The 16,411-nt window shown below is 38.5% G+C and overlaps 3 protein-coding genes across 3 annotated transcripts; 2 read left to right on the top strand and 1 right to left on the bottom strand.

Moving 5' to 3' along the window:
* Positions 1-78: 78 nt before the first annotated feature.
* LOC141431268 (actin-related protein 2/3 complex subunit 3-like) lies at positions 79-1,799 on the top strand. The gene is made up of 5 exons (XM_074092378.1): positions 79-210; positions 290-466; positions 545-740; positions 1,125-1,186; positions 1,528-1,799. The coding sequence occupies exons 1-5, from the start codon at positions 205-207 to the stop codon at positions 1,621-1,623; spliced, it is 537 nt and encodes a 178-aa protein (XP_073948479.1). The 5' UTR covers positions 79-204; the 3' UTR covers positions 1,624-1,799.
* Arc42 (Activator-recruited cofactor subunit 42) lies at positions 1,640-7,415 on the bottom strand. Its single transcript, XM_074092377.1, has 5 exons — positions 7,240-7,415; positions 6,743-7,120; positions 6,048-6,463; positions 5,309-5,551; positions 1,640-4,281 (listed from the first exon to the last, which is right to left on the bottom strand). Exons 1-5 carry the CDS (start codon positions 7,274-7,276, stop codon positions 4,138-4,140), a joined length of 1,218 nt encoding a protein of 405 aa, XP_073948478.1. The 5' UTR covers positions 7,277-7,415; the 3' UTR covers positions 1,640-4,137.
* A 481-nt stretch (positions 7,416-7,896) lies between these two features.
* POLDIP2 (DNA polymerase delta interacting protein 2) lies at positions 7,897-14,485 on the top strand. The gene is made up of 6 exons (XM_074092380.1): positions 7,897-8,064; positions 8,138-8,417; positions 9,290-9,467; positions 10,153-10,316; positions 11,027-11,232; positions 12,818-14,485. The coding sequence occupies exons 1-6, from the start codon at positions 7,976-7,978 to the stop codon at positions 12,933-12,935; spliced, it is 1,035 nt and encodes a 344-aa protein (XP_073948481.1). The 5' UTR covers positions 7,897-7,975; the 3' UTR covers positions 12,936-14,485.
* The last annotated feature ends 1,926 nt before the right edge of the window (positions 14,486-16,411 follow it).

Below are 16,411 nucleotides of genomic sequence, written 5' to 3' on the forward strand. Positions count from 1 at the left end.
ATTTTCCTTAAAAAATTGCTGTATGGTCTTAGCCCCTCTACCGGTCACTCACTGAGGTACAAAAAAAAGTACAAATGATTCATGTTTATGACATGACAGTGACAAATAGGGGACCGATAATTTTCTTAATTTTAAGGAGTTGGAAATAAAATAATTATTTCAAGTCGTTAATTATATTTTAGATCTGCGGAAAAACGTTTAAAAATGCCTGTAAGTAAAAAGCAATACCACAACTTATTCGGCGATTTCAAGGACGAGGTAGATCTGTTATTGTGTATTTAATTTCCAGGCTTATCACTCGACGTTGACGGACAACACCCAGTCGATCGGCAACTTGGCACTGTTGCCGCTCCGAACAACCTCCCGAGGCCCCGCTCCCACTAACCCAAAGTTAGAGCTGGACATTATAGATGAAGCACTCAATTACTTTAAGGCTAATGTGTTCTTTAGATTTTATGAAATTAAGGTTAGACATGTTCACAATGATCATCCTACACTGATCGATACAAAATATACTTATATCAATTTTGTTGCATGTTTGCAGTCTGATGCTGACAGAGTCCTCATATACCTTACCCTGTATGTGTCAGAGTGTCTGAAGCGTCTGCAGAAGTGTTCCAATAAGAATCAGGGTCAGCAGGAGATGTACATGCTGGCAATATCCAAGTTTGATATACCTGGGGAGCCTGGGTTCCCACTGAATGCAGTTTATGTGAAGCCTTCCAGCACCCAGGAAGCTGGTTAGTAACTTCAAAAACTTAGAATCTATCTTGAAAACTACGAAAGACTTGGATTGAACAATTATTATGCATAAATATAAGTAACTTAAGAAAGGCCTTTGCTTGTCCATTCCATAACTATCTAGAAGTTCCAAATTGGAAAAATGACCAAAGTTCTAATTCTTTGCACTAAGCTAGAGGGGTTTGTAAGGTTTTCACCACATAGACTAAACACCTATTATAAAATAATAATTTAAAATCATATTTTATACATTGATGAGGAAAAATGTTTTAACAATTTTTACTTCAATTTGCTGTATCCATGACATGTTGCTGCTGAGGATATAACATGTAAACAAGTAATTTTTTTTTTACCTGGTTATTATTGTAGTTATTTATTTACAGATTTAATGAGGCAGTACTTACAACAACTGAGACATGAGACTGGCGCCAGAGTATGTGAAAAGGTATGAGGAGACAATTAAATAGCAGTATTTGTGGGGCCCCTGCTGAATGTAACACTGATGATACATTTCTGTTGAATCTAAACTTGCACAAAGCCCTGTAATGTATGTAATTTAATTTAAATATGTATTTGAAAACTGCAGTTTAAAAACTCACTATGAAAGGAGGCTGTGTCCAGCTGTGAAATATTGAACATGCTGTAATTTTGGAACTTCATCAATATTTCATATCAACTGAATTGACATTATTTTGCATTGGAGATATCCCTAGTATAACATAACATAATCATGTGCTTTACTGAATTGCGAGTGATTATTTTTAATTTAAATGGATATTATTTCAGGTATTTGCTACTGAAGATGGCAAACCAAGCAAGTGGTGGCTGTGCTTTGCCAAAAGGAAATTCATGGACAAGTCCCTCTCGGGTCCTGGCCAGTAAAATTATAACTAAAGTGAATATTGCACTCATTACAAGCATTTATTTTTACATTTATCATGATTCATGTACATCTTTCTATTTTCTGTTCAAAAGTGCATAGCAACTTAATTTAAACGTAAACAACTATATATTTCCTGCAATAAAGTATTATAGCAATTAAAATACTGTAAAAGAAATTACTGCTTTAATTGGAACCTTAACCTTTTGTGTGCAGACATACTTTGTGACTTTATTTGGAAAAAAAAATGAAAAATGAAAATAATTTATTGCATAAAAAACATAAGTCTACGGCTCTGGATCCTGTGCTAGGCGTCCCTGTGTTCAAGGATCCAGGTAGGAAATAAGACCGATTAATATATGTGTTACATAACTACTACTAATTACTTCCTGCTACTGCTTATATACTATAAACTAACATTATTATAATATTAGGTACATTTGATGTTTAAATGTGGTTTGAGCCCAGAATACAGATTATTTTTTTACTTCCTACATAAAAAGGGTAAGGGGCTGTTTCACCATCCATTGATTAGCGTTAACCGACGTTTAAATCTGATGCCGTCTCTGTCTATTCGAACAAAACAAATAGAGACGGCATCACACCTAACCACCAGTTAACACTAATCAATGGATGGTGAAACAGCCCCTAAGTATAATATTTTTTAAAATCTTTTAGAAAATAATCTTCAGAAATATCAATTCATTTATTTCATCAATACAATATATAAAAACAAATTTTTAACAAATTGGAACCAACTTCAAAAACCTTGAAAATAATTTCCTACTAGTTTGAAGTGGTACACACCACTTGTGTGTTCCTTGTGTGTTCATTGACAGTACTATTATAGAGCTGTATTATAGTACTGTCAATGGAACTAGTGGTAACACATTGTTTGAAGTAGGTGCTTCAGCATGAGCCAGCAGGAGTGGAACTATAGTCGTCTACCTCACCTACATACCATACTTGTATATTATATTGAGCTTCAATCACTCCTGCTGGTGCTTGGTTCCATTTTTTGTTAAAAAAAATAATTTTCATGGTTTTTATTGATTTGTAGCCAAAGTGCATCTAAACGATTCCATTCAGCTCAAACGGTTCACTAATATCTTGCATAAAATCGAATCTCATTATTTCGTTTCTCATAACAACCTTTAGCAGATTTTCGCACATATTTTTTCTCATACTATCATTTCTCATAATTTTGTAAAGCAGAATATTAACATCACATATATCGAGGAGAATAATATTTATATGTTCGAATAGTTGCTACGCAGAAAGACATGTCTCATAATATTACTTTGAATAAGGATAATAAAAAGGAGAATAACATTTTAATAAACATTCCTTGCTATTAAATTACGGTTATTATTTAGGCAGCAGTAAGATTCTGGCGCTTCAGCCGGCCGCTGCCGCGGCACGCTCGCTTCGCTTGCTCGGCTCGCGCGCAGTTGTGGTCGCAGTTCTAACCTAACCCAACCTACTATGTAGCTGCTGTTCTGTTCTGGCGCGTTGCCTGCTGCTGTTACAGCACGCTTACTTTAACCTTAACCCATTCTTATAGTAGCTGTTAGTTCCTTTAACTATGTCATTACACCATGTTAAAGTCAGCGCCTTTTAAAATTCCGTGAAAATCCAATCAATAGTCCAAACTGGTATTTTGCTATGCCATATAAAAATCGGCGATACTAATGTTCTGCTATTTAATATTCTGCAGATGTATATTCGGCGATAAGTGTTCTGCTATTTAATGTTCTGAGAAATGACCATTTTACGAACTGATAATTAATTATATTTGGCTAAAAAAAAAATGAGATACCTGTTATGCAAAGTGTAATTCGGAGAATCGATATTATGCAAGATAAAGGGAACTCAGCTCAAACACGGCATACTTATTATTATTTCAGGACAGAGTACTGCTACCTGTTTTTCTTTATCAGGTCCAGTTCACCAAATTATACTTTCTGGATGTAAATACTTGACTTGGCGTTAAAAATGCCAAAATCGCTATAGGTGTGCTTTAAAAATTAGAGGGTTGCTCTCGATTTCTCTGACCCCAACATCAGATCCTGACTTGGTGTCAATGGGACCACCTCAGAAGTATGTCCTTTAAAACAAAAATGAATTTTTAAATTCGGCCCAGAATTGGCGGAGTTATCGCGAAACAAACACATAAAAAAAATACAGACGAATTTAGAACCCCTCCTTTTTTGAAGTCTGTTGAAAATAGATGAGAGTAAACTCTTTTTTACATAATTGTTTGCTTATGTACCTATACTTATTTATTATACATCAGTTATACATGCAATAATTTGTGTTTTTATTACTTTAACAATTATGAACACAACACAATAGACAATGGCATCTTAGTGTACTTACATGTAATAATAATAAATAAAATACTATGAGTATGATTATTATTTAAATCTAATTTTACGGTTCTGTATTTACAGTTATCCATCAGCAATTCATGAATTTGTTTTATAAAACATGCTGTGACATGGTGACGAGTTAGTTCAGAGACCATACTCTTTGATGAGCTGGCCGGCTATGACAAGCCTTTGAATCTCGGATGTGCCCTCGTATATCTCGGTTATTCTTGCGTCTCGGTAATGCCTCTCTGCTGGCATATCTGACACATAGCCCATTCCTCCAAGGATCTGAAATATTTGCATCATTAACATTTAATTGCCTCCAGTTCCATGAGTTGTGAGTTGTGTAAACAGCGAAAACGAATTAAGATTACATCAAATGTAAAAGGTTTGCTACTCCACTCCACAATACATATTATATTATTATACTAGTGACCGCACCCTGACTTTTTAACATGATTATCTATAATATAAAAGTGAACCGCCAAAACGGAAAAAAAAACACGTGACAAAGCAGGATGGCGCTCTACAACACCATTTGGACACGTTTCTCCCAAACAACATATTATTTCTCTGGAATTTGAAAGCAATTCGATTCTTTGACCTTGGGAATCGCGAAAAACTTGGAAAATAGGATATTGGGTGTGTACATTTTGTATATTAAGCAAAATAAAATCACAAGTTCGAATTTCGAGCCAAAACGAGCGATCTATTATCTATGCCAGTGTTGCCATTCAGGGAAAATCTATTCATTATCCTGCATTGCAGTCTGTAAAGCTCTTTACCCATTCATTGCCGCGCGCCAGATTACGCTGGGCTTAGAGTCATGAAACTTGGTATGTAGATAGCTGGCTGGATGTCTGAAATAACACATAGGCTACTTTTGTTCCAATATTTCCACGGGATAGTTGTTCTTAACACAACACCTCAATGAAGATTACTATATACATTTTGGGATTTCCCACAGGAATTTTGTAACTAATTCAATTGTAACTACCAGATCGAATAGTTTACGCGTGCGAAGCCGAGGGTAAACTCTAGTAATTTATAAAAATCAAAGCAAAGGTAGTTCACATTTTTCATCTCTCTTTTCCAAAACCCGCGTGAAGCTGGGGTAAAGATCGCTGGTTAAAGATATTATATAATAACCTTCTATGAAAAAATATTGAACTGATTGCAAAAGCCGTATATAATCCGTTGTTCATAAATATGTAAAGATTTATATGTCAGACAACTTGTTTTGCATGTCAAGCAGTTTTAAAATTTATTTCATGCCTTGCCCTAACTGTCCTGTAATACAATTAGTCCTTTTTACCTGGATACACTGATGAGACACGAAGGTAGCAGCCTCGGAGGCAGCTAACTTGCCCATGGCAGCCTCTTTAGTGTAGGGCTGCTTGTTGTCCTTGAGCCAGGCGGCGCGCCACGTCAGCAGCCGCGCGGATTCCAGCCGGAGCGCCATGTCAGACAGCTTGCTCTGAATAGCTTGCAACTTCATTATGGGCTTGCCAAAGGCCATTCTCTTTGATGCATACTCCATGGCGACGTCAAGTGATGCCTGAATAAAATGGGTCGACTTTGAAAAATAGTACATCACTGTAGAGGCCGGCAACCCCACGTTCCGGCCGAGGCTTGTATAGTGCTTTTCTCAAACATGACATGAAATAAAAAAATGAAAAACAAGAAATCAAGCATGGCGGGACGCTAGTCTGGTCGCCCTGTTGCGTGCGCGGATGTCGCGCTGGCTGCTGGCGCGGCGGACAAGGGCGGTGCTGCTGTGGCTGGCGGAGGAGCCGGAGAGCGCGCGTTAAAACAAAAGACGGTCGCATTGCCGGCCAGCGGGCGAAAAAGTTGTATGAAATCTCTTTGCAGGCCGCTAGTGACCGCGCGCAGGCAGCCGAGCCGCAGCGCCTGCAGCGCGGTACTTCTTGGCCTATTATTTGTAACACAACATCAATATTTCATATCATGGTTGAGAAAAGACTAATATTGATGTTGTGTTGTGTTGTAGCAAGCGCTAAAAATTATATAATATGTTAACACATACAATGTACCTGTGCAATCCCCAGTGCCTGAGAGGCAATACCAATTCTGCCAGCGTCTAATGTCATCATGGCTATCTTGAACCCAAGTCCCGGCTGCCCCAGAATATTCTCCTTTGGAATCTCACAGTCTTCAAACATCAGTGAGCAAGTAGAAGATCCTCTAATACCTAATTTGTCTTCTTTTTTTCCTAATTCCAGACCTTTAATAGGTTTTGGCACTAGAAAAGCTGAGATTCCTTTATGCTTCAAGCTCTTGTCTGTTGTGGCAAAAACAACTGAAGCCTTGCTTTCATATCCATTAGTTATCCAACACTTAGTTCCATTTAACATCCATTTATCACCTCCATCTTTGGCTGTTGTGGATGCCGCACCAGCATCAGACCCATTACCAGGTTCTGAGAGGGCAAAGGAACCAACAATGTCTCCTGGAAAATACTTTAATGTTATGCAGGGGTGTGCATTGAGGGTAAGCAGTGCTGCCTACCCTGCTGCGGCAGGCTGGCGCGCTGCTGCAGGCACAAATTACTATCTTGGAATTGACCCACTACATGCCCATTATGGTATGCCTAGATAAACAAACAGGCAGTGCAACATGGAACTTCAAAATTGATTGATTTGCGAGTTGATATTTGAGTTGAGATACCGTAATCTAATACAAATACAATATTAATTATCGGTTTTTGAAATAACTGCATTCTACTGACCTGTGCAGAAGGGTGTCACAAACTCGTGCTTCTGTTTATCGGAGCCCCAGTGCAGCACAGGGCCCAGGTACAGCGAGTTGTTCACCGACATAATGACCCCGGCTGACGCACAGCCGCGGGATATCTCTTCCAATGCTATAGCATAAGCTAAATAGTCCAATCCCGCACCGCCGAGCTCCTCAGGCGTCGCTATGGCCATCAGACCGAGCTCGCCCATTTTTTTGATCGCGTCTCCCGGGTACAAATGCTCTCGATCAAATTTCGCTGCATGAGGTTTCAACTCGCCTTCGGCGAAGTCGCGGCAAGTCTTGTACAGCATTTGGTACGTGTCGGGCAGAGCGGACAATGAAGCTATGCATCGTGAGTGCCGTACAGGTGCTGAAATCCAAGACACGAACTTGCAAGTACCTAAATTATTAGGTTTATAATTTTTTTATTTTATTTTTAAACCTTTATTTATAGCTATAATAAACTAATTAAATATGTTTTCGACTTACCCACTGCTTGGACTGTTTTTGTTAGAACACTCAGCATATCGGGTAAATTAATTAATAATAAATAAAAGTTACGAAAGTTAACAAAAACAAAACAATGATAAAATAAAAAGCACTTTGAACTCTTACTGCGACTGCGAACGTCACGTCACGTCTCACCCACCAGTCCCACCACAGAGGGGCTACTACGAAATTAAAAACTCGAGTTCGTGTCGTTCCGTTCCTCCACTTATATATACTATTTAATACGAGAGCAAGGGCTACTACGAAAGGAAACTCGAAGTTCGTATCGTACCGTCCCTATTGCTCTCGTTTTGAATAGTATAAGTGTGAAGTGTCAAGCAGGCCTACGACGAAACTAAACTCGAAGTTCGTATCATGCGGTCCCGCTGATTATCCCTACTTAATACGAGAATGAGAGGGACCGCACGACACGAACTTCGAGTTTCGTAGTAGCCCTGCCGGTACCTTGGTTCGTTCATTCGAACCAAAAATAAATAAAAAAACTTAAATATATTAAAAAGAGCATGAAGGAATAATAAATTCTAATGAAATCGAATAATCGAGCTAAGCTAGAATAATATTACATGTTTATTCGACGGGAATGTATTTTTTAATGTACAAATTATAGATGAAGTAGATATAAATTGACTGATCGCAACACCCACAGATCTGTCAGTTAATTGTCAAACAAAAACATCTAGATAACACGAAAAAAATAACAAATTAAAATGATAAAATGGAGATATTATTGAGATTTGTCCCAACAAATCAATTAAGATTAACAGCGTCTAGGATCCTTATTACTCATGTAGCTCATTATACTAGGTGAGCTATGAAGTTCAATCTTGTTTCCCTGTGTCTGAAGATTACGTACATAACCTCTTAAATTAAATTTTAGATTGGCTGAAGTCGGAAAACTTGAAGCGCCGAAGACCGCGGGCAAATATGATACCGGCCAGTTGATCTTGCATAAAGTTTTTGGGTACAGAGGAGTGATATTGTTCCCTTGGCTCGCGCGGGTGTACGACAGGGATGCGTCGAACAAGAAGGAGACTCCAGAGGCCACTGGCGCCGGCGACGCCTCTGGAGACACGCTCTCTAACGTCGGCAAGGAAGTCAAAGGCCGCACTCACACTTTCTATCAGGTCCTCATAGATACAAGAGATGCACCCTACATTGTAAGTATTTAAACCGTCACTGTTGTTGTTCACCAAATAAACTATCCCAAGCACGGCTTTGTATGAGTTGCCTTGGACTATTCCAGAACCTTGGCATATGCCTCACCCCAGGCTATTTTACCATGGTTAGAATTGAAATATTTGATGTGATATGATACTTCAATATATTTAATGTTTCAAGGTCTTATTTTAAAATTTACATTAAATAAGCTTTCTGCATCTTATTTTATGTGTTACATAAATTCACTATTTTGATCTATGGGAAAATGAGCTGAGTTCTGCAAATTATTAAATATTTAAATTTTTGGCTGTGCAAACAAACATTGACATGAGACCTGATTGGAAGAAAAAGGTACATTATATGAGCATTAGCATTGTTTGATGTTTACTATGACATACTAACATTAAAAAAAAAGTTCTGTTATTTGTGATATTGCTTAATACTAATAATACTGTTTTAATTATATAATGAGCTACTTTTTTCATCATTACATTTTTGTTAGTATTTTTTTATTATTTTGTTATTGATTTTCTCTACTAAACTAATTCTAAGTTTGTAGTGTTTTGTTTGGGTTTTATTTTTTAATATATATTTTTTTAACTTGTGATCTAATAATTAGCCTAAAATATTTAATAGTTTGAGCTCCTGAGTATAACTATTTACGGATCAGGTGCAGAAGCAAATTAATATTTAGATGTTTTTTAGATTTGCAAGTAAAACACTAATATGGTCCTTAGCCGGAATAGCAATTGCTGGCTTTGAATTATTAAAAGGACTAAAAGCTTGTCCATGTTACTGTACTGTCAGAATGACCTCACTAGTTATTTGTTACTGCTGCACGCTGTCATCGCTAATTTCCGCACTGTTTCAGCGTGCTCAGACAGAAGCAGTGACGTTCCTCGGCAACCAGGAGTCCAGCCGCAGCCTGTACGCCATCCCGGGGCTGGACTATGTGGCGCACGATGACATCATGCCGTACACGTCGGTGGAGCGCGTGCCGCTGCAGCACGAGCTGTTCGACAAGTTCCTTGTGCACAACCCTGATAAAGGTAAGCAACGGACATAGGGGGGCCATCCATAATATATGGTTGACGAAACCAGGGTGGAACCTTTTCATAACCAATTTTGCTATGATTTGTTTGCAGATGTATGGGATGTCGACATTAGTAGCATAAAGGTTCCAATCTGGTACATGATTCAACTGAATCAACACAAGTTTCAACTGAAAATTCCCTGACTGTACCTCACAACAATTTTTATTTCGATCATTTTTTGTCTTGCCACCCCCTTTGTCACAAGTATTGCTATGAAGATTGCAATTATTTTGATCATGTGTCACAAACCGCCGGACTCGCCTGCCTGCTGTGATTGTGCTGTTTTTATGAATGACCCCTAGCCTAGCCGGATCCAAGAAAATAGAGGATAATTTATGGCTTTGGGTCAATAAGATGCTTATACTGCTGTAACAATTTGAAAACTGTAGCTCCAACTGTTTGGCTCTAAAACCTGTGTGACAGATGACAGACAACCAGACGGCCCAAAGGACATGTGAGTGACAGCAATAGGGTTCCGTTTGGACCCTTTGGGAAAAGAACTCTAAAAATGGGGCAGCTAGCGAACCCCACACCCTCAAATCGAAGGAGTTCAAAAATATGCTGGGAGATCCCCAAAAAAAAAAATGGGAATCTGACTGATATTTCGATTCTTTACACCTCTTTTGTTGTGACGTTGCAGATCCGCCGTTCATAGCGCAGGAGACGCTGCGCGCGTGGCAGAAGAAGAACCACCCCTGGCTGGAGCTGAGCGACGTGCACCGCGAGACCACGGAGGCCGTGCGCGTCACCGTCATACCCTTCTACATGGGCTCGCGCGAGACGCAGAACTCTGCCGTCTACTGGGTAAGCTGCCACTGGGTTCACATCAGGACATTTAGCCAGTGCTGGTTTAACCTACAAGCAAATTAAGCAATTGGTTAGGGCATCATGTCTGCGCCAAAAAAAAAAATTGCTAGTACATAGAAGGTAAGGCTGTTTGGAAATCCTATAAGCCTGCTTGCTTGCTACGTAATGATCTATTTCTTTGTAATAAATAAATATGTAAAAAATAAATAAACATCTATACTGTCACTTATGAATGGGCCGGCACAGGCGTGGATTGCTTAGGGCATGAAATAGTTTTAATCCGGCACTGCATCTAGCTAAATTAAGATTGACAGTAGAAGCAGTTACATGGGAAGGACCAATGGGCAAAAGAAGAAGAGGCCATTCCAGGAACAAACAGACCAACGAAATAATAGCAAAGCAACTGCTGTATGGGAATGGAGAAGACATGCAAAAAATATAAATTTGGCACTGTTGTTTATAATAGTGCAAAAAATGTTGTATAAACATGTAAAAAGTTGTATTATTATTGTGTTGTAAATGTTTGCTGTGTTGTTGTTGTTGTTTTTAAAGACTCATTATGTAATTTTTGGGGATTCCCACTGGAATTTAGTAAAATCCCGGAATTTCAATTCAATTGCTGAATTTAATGATTCACGCTTGTGAAGCTGCGAAAAGACTAGTTGTAAATAAGACGGCTTTATGTTTTGTGATAATGTGTGTCGCAGTGGCGGTACTGCATCCGCCTGGAGAACCTGGGCGCGGCGGCGGTGCAGCTGCGCGAGCGCCACTGGCGCATCTTCTCGCTGAGCGGCACGCTGGAGACGGTGCGCGGCCGCGGTGTGGTCGGCCAGGAGCCCGTCTTGGCCAAGCACGCGCCCGCCTTCCAGTACTCCAGCCACGTCAGCCTGCAGGCGCCCTCGGGACACATGTGGTAACCGCTGCAGGGGGGCTACTACGAAATTCCAAGTTTGCATCGTACAGTCGCCATCAGATATTTCGGAGCGGACAAAGTGGTCTAAAATATCGACACATGCACTCTATTATTAAGGTGTCAGAGTTTGATATTCTTGATCACCTTGGCTGCTCTGAAATGAGTATTTCTCAAAAAGTTGTCCCATCATGAAATTGACTAGAAATCAGTTTTGTCAAGAAATTATTAACCCTAAGGACGAGATCATGAAACATAAACTACATAAAACATCCTAAATTTCTTGACGACAGGAAAACCTCACGAAATCTTGTGAGGAAAAAATCGTAATTTTGTAACTACATCAAAACTTTCTATTGGATCCAACAACAAAGATTATCTGACTTTTTATCACTTTTACTATGTAATATAAAGAGATGGTACTTGGTCAATAAGACGCTAGCTGTAGGTGTGCGTAAAGAGAGCCTCTTTATTAAATCAAGCTTAGGTTATATACACTATGATTGTCGCTGATACAAGCAATATGCGTTTATGTAACAGTAAACTATTGTGTTACTGCTAAACACTGAAAGTGGCCAATTGCCATACTACAACCACAAGGTTTTGTATATAATTTAAAAATAATATTACTTATTTTTTGTGGTGAAATAGCGTCAGGATTTTTTTTTTAATAAATGGACAACTTTTTGAGAAAGTCAAATATATAATGGCGACTGTACCGTCCCTCTCACTCTCGTACAGATCGGTTCACTCACGAAGGAGTGCCCCTCCACATTTTATAGTCAAATACCGTATTACGGTATTTGACTATTTTGTATATGTTTTATAAAATAAAACTACACAATGCCTGTTATCGAATAGAAAAACAGTTTTTAAGCTACTTTTACAAATAACAAAGTTATAAAGGTTTGAAATTCAAGATTAGGCAGAGAAAGACATACTGGCATGTGACGTCACACGCCAGTACCGCCATACTTGCTGCATAGCGAAAAGCGTTTGGGAAAGAGACAGGTATATAGATTTTTCAAAAATCACTATAAATCCAATTTTCAACCGATTTAAATTTTCTCTTCGCCAAGCACTATCTGGATATCTCTATATTTTCATAATAATATTAAGATATGGCAAAATCAGGTGTTGTCAAATACCGTATTGTAGTTGTAAATCAGTACAAGTCTGTGTGTGCGTAGCTCGAACGTGTCCTCAGTCGCAAGCGTACTGTGTAAGTACGAGATTTACTCGTGCACATTTATAATTAGCTCGGGAGGGGCGCGCCTTCGTGAGTGAAAAGAATTGCTGAAGTATTTCAATATTATATAATATACGTTACAAGGCGTCAAAAACCCTCACTAACCATAAGGTCTAAAATCACAAAAAAAAAACAGCCGTTTTGTACATTTTGGTCAAGTAGGTAACGAACTTTTGTATGAAACAGCCGTTTTTTTTCGTGATTTCAGAGTTGCTCATATTGATGGTCTGAGCAAGTATATAAAATTTGAGCGGTCCATAAAATTTCACCCTGTATACACATATTGATGCTACAACTATTTATGACCTGGACTGAACATAGCAATGTTGGTATTGACAGGGGCACGTTCCGGATGGAGCGCGAGGACGGTTACACGTTCGACTGCCGCATCCCGCCGTTCTCTCTGGAGAGCAAGCCCGACGACGGCGCGCCGGCCGCGCCCGCGCCGCCCGCGTGACGCCCCCGCCCCCCGCCAGCCCCCGTCGACACCTCCTACACCACCCATACATCATGAACTGTTAACCCCGTTACCCGCTAGACCATCAACATCATAAACTGTTTACCTTTTAACTCCCAATGTCTAAGTGTTTAGCAACCAGGGTTGGAAATTATCAAGATAATTATGTTCATCGATAATTATCGTTAATAATTATTCCGTGAGTACATACGTCGACAATTCAGAACCCATTTAAGTCCAAAAAGATGGTTTTAAAGTCTTTGAAGCCATTGAGGTCATTGGCACCGTAACAACTCGACTTCCACCGGGTTGCCTGTTTTTTTTGTGACCTTTGTGATGAAAAGTATGGCAAACATACATAACACATGCTTCTCTCACTCTCCAAGTTGCCATATGAAAATGTTCACTCCACGTCACTAAGGACATCCTGTAGGGTTAGGGTTAGGTTTTTAAAATGACGGGCGTTTTTTCGATCCTTGAGCTTAAAAGATGGACGGCGTAATACGACATAAGTTTTAAAATCAGTCTGGTCGTAGACACTTTTGGCGGTTAAAAGTAGTAAATACGATTGTTACATAAAATGATTATTTTTGTCCCCAAAATAGTGGTCTTCCCGAAATAAAATAAGTAATTTTATTTAAACCGAAAGAAATTTTGAATATGTGTTCTAATCGCAGCTGCACTTCGTTTTATCAAAAAGGGTAAATAAGTATTTTAGTTTATTTTTGTTCACTAGTTGAAGGAAATTTATGATGTGCATTATTTTAGACCCAGACATAATATTGAAATGGATACAGTCTGACTAAAAATATGATTAAAAACAAGCAAATAGGAAGTTTAAAATTTCAAACAAATGGGTTTCTTCGAACAAAATTACGTCGAAAATCAGACAACTACGAAGAAACTGGCGTTCTCGTATAATTTCCATTAATTTTGACCAGGCTGTGATGTTAGTGAGCCTACTTCATGCGCCAAAAAGAAATTTGACTCTTCTAGATTCTTGCGGGTTCAAACCCATATTTTAAATCGTTTTTCAATTGCGAATTGCGTTTTCAATTATTTGTTCACCTCCCAGAAATGTACACGCTGGGATCTCAAACAGATCCATGTGCTCACCAGGTTTATCTTGAAGATTGTGTCTGCATATTCGTGGGTAGTCGGCAGGGCAACAATGACATCACGATACAAGCGAAGAACGAAATTACAATACAATCATTTAGTTCATAAAAGTTTCGGCTTTTTTTATAGCCTAAGGCATAAAACAGTCGCTGATTCTGTTAAAAACGGTATAATATAGTGCGAGCGGAAATAATTTCGTTTATCAATGCCTTGTGTTAGGATGTAATGAATATTGAAATTTAACGACCCCAATACCTTAGACAATTCTTTATAGAACAAATTTGGAGCGTCGACGTCCTATATAGCTGTATTTATTTGTAGTATTTTATGGACCCAATGTTCATTGCATCCATTGTTTTTTCATGATTGATAATCTTTAGTCATTTTTTAAATAAATGCATAGATCTTTATTAAAATTACAGTATTGTGAACGTTTTATTATTATTCATATTGAATTACCACATAGTGTTGTAGAAATAAAACATCGTAAGCAAATAATTCTAAGAGGTTTTAATGACTCGCAGAATTTTTTAAAGTTAATGGAAGAAATAAACTGCACTAAACGCGACATAGATCAAAGCTGATATACACATTTGTACAATTAATCTTACAAAGATTGGGAGCAGGGCACACAGAATGGGTACAAAGGGAGAATGGTTTAGCTTAGCGCAAAATAACAAATAACTTTCCTGCTAGAGAGTAAGGGGCTGTTTCACCACCCATTGATGAATTTTAACTGACGGATAAATGTGATGCCGTCTCTGTTTGTTTTGTTCGAATAGACGGAGACGGCATCACATTTATCCGTCAGTTAAAATTAATCAATGGGTAGTGAAACAGCCCCTAAATACGTGAGGCGCCGATTGTAGGCAGTTATAACCGAGACGAGAGTTTCTTGGAACGCGAAATAGCGCTAGATGGCGTTAGTATCGTAAGATCCATTTGACGATACACTTGCTTGCGATTGGCTCATAGTTATTTAACCAATCACAAACATGATATAAATGTCAAAGTTGCCGAATGAACCTCACGATATTAGCGAGCGCCGACTAGCTTGTCACAGAAACTCATTCAACCTATTTATGATATAAGCAAGAAAGACCGAAAGCATTAGACCGTCCTGCACTAAGCTGTTACCTCATCTGTGTTCCAACGATTTTAAGGCTATGAGGGTGTGAAGTTGGATGAGGCAAGCTGCCAACGCATTATTCTTCATTATATTTAAAGCAGGTTTGCGTTGACGCCTTGCACTGGGCCATAATCGGAAACCAAAGTTCGTCACACGACAATCTGAGGGCCAATTGCGTAACGTTTCTGACACTAGCGATCACAATCAAAGGGCAGTTTTTGGGAAATCTGTCATTTAATTGTGATCGCGAGTTTCTCTGGTTTCCTGCGTCATTTCATTTTGAGTGGCGACAGTTTCGTCATCAATTTACATAGCTATTGTCTTAAATACAAAAGGCACTTCATTCACTTTCTGTCAGATTTCTTTGGCAAAAGAACAATCTTACAATGACTCTAAAATTATTTTTGTTTATATCACAACAATGTTCGTTAATATTTTCAATATATCCGAACATTGTCGAAATATAATATTTACATATATTACTTTTAATCTATATAGTAAAATTTATTAACCCAACTACTCGATACTTCACCAGTACCTATATCAAAATAACCACAAATATTAGACACATTATGGAAGTTAATACACAGCACACACTAAATACTGAATGAACTTGTTAATTCATTTAACCATGATTGTATTAAAATCTACATAATCGGGGATGCTTTGCATCACAGCTGCAAGAGGAAGCTGAATCGACCAATGAGGTCATTGAGGTCGTTCCTTTTGCCGTCCAAGCGCAACCTAGTCATCTCATTGGTCTGCTTCCATAACCGTGGCGGAATACTACGTCTATTACGTAGTCATATTTTTATTCTACAAAATTTAATCTGAAGTCCCAAGATATCTTAGGATATTTTTAGGAGTAGGTGATTTATGTCAAAAAAAACGCATGTGGGCAATCATCATTCTATAGCCATGTAAAGCCGAGTTTAGACTTGCAAGAAAAATCGTGCAAGTTGCATTACAGTGGCACTGATTGACCGCTACGAACTTGTTGGCTTTATGGCCTCGCAATGTAATGCAACTTGCACAATTTTTCTTGCAAGTCTGAATTTGGCTTAACATACATAATATATTATATCGTACACAGTGAATATGGAGTTCCATGTCAAAGAGACATATTCTGATAATGGGGCTGCAAACATGTTTACCCTTTCTACGCCAAGCTACATAAATATAGGTAGTTTGAAACTCATGCCACTGTGAGAAAATCATTCTTGTTGAT

This window comes from Choristoneura fumiferana, chromosome 9 (assembly GCF_025370935.1).
Source record: "Choristoneura fumiferana chromosome 9, NRCan_CFum_1, whole genome shotgun sequence".
Lineage (NCBI taxonomy): Eukaryota > Metazoa > Arthropoda > Insecta > Lepidoptera > Tortricidae > Choristoneura > Choristoneura fumiferana.

Bases quoted from the DNA above. Each gene is read 5' to 3' on its own strand.
- Arc42 (XM_074092377.1), bottom strand. From the start codon at position 7,276: ATGCTGAGTGTTCTAACAAAAACAGTCCAAGCAGTGG. The intron at 5,552-6,047 runs GTACATTGTATG...CATTTTATTCAG, and splicing joins AGGCACTGGGGATTGCACAG to GCATCACTTGACGTCGCCAT. The intron at 4,282-5,308 runs GTAAAAAGGACT...CAAATATTTCAG, and splicing joins TGTCTCATCAGTGTATCCAG to ATCCTTGGAGGAATGGGCTA.
- LOC141431268 (XM_074092378.1), top strand. The intron at 467-544 runs GTTAGACATGTT...GCATGTTTGCAG, and splicing joins TTAGATTTTATGAAATTAAG to TCTGATGCTGACAGAGTCCT. The intron at 1,187-1,527 runs GTATGAGGAGAC...ATATTATTTCAG, and splicing joins GCGCCAGAGTATGTGAAAAG to GTATTTGCTACTGAAGATGG.
- POLDIP2 (XM_074092380.1), top strand. From the start codon at position 7,976: ATGGAGATATTATTGAGATTTGTCCCAACAAATCAATTAAGATTAACA. The intron at 8,065-8,137 runs GTGAGCTATGAA...ATTAAATTTTAG, and splicing joins CATGTAGCTCATTATACTAG to ATTGGCTGAAGTCGGAAAAC. The intron at 9,468-10,152 runs GTAAGCAACGGA...GTGACGTTGCAG, and splicing joins TGTGCACAACCCTGATAAAG to ATCCGCCGTTCATAGCGCAG.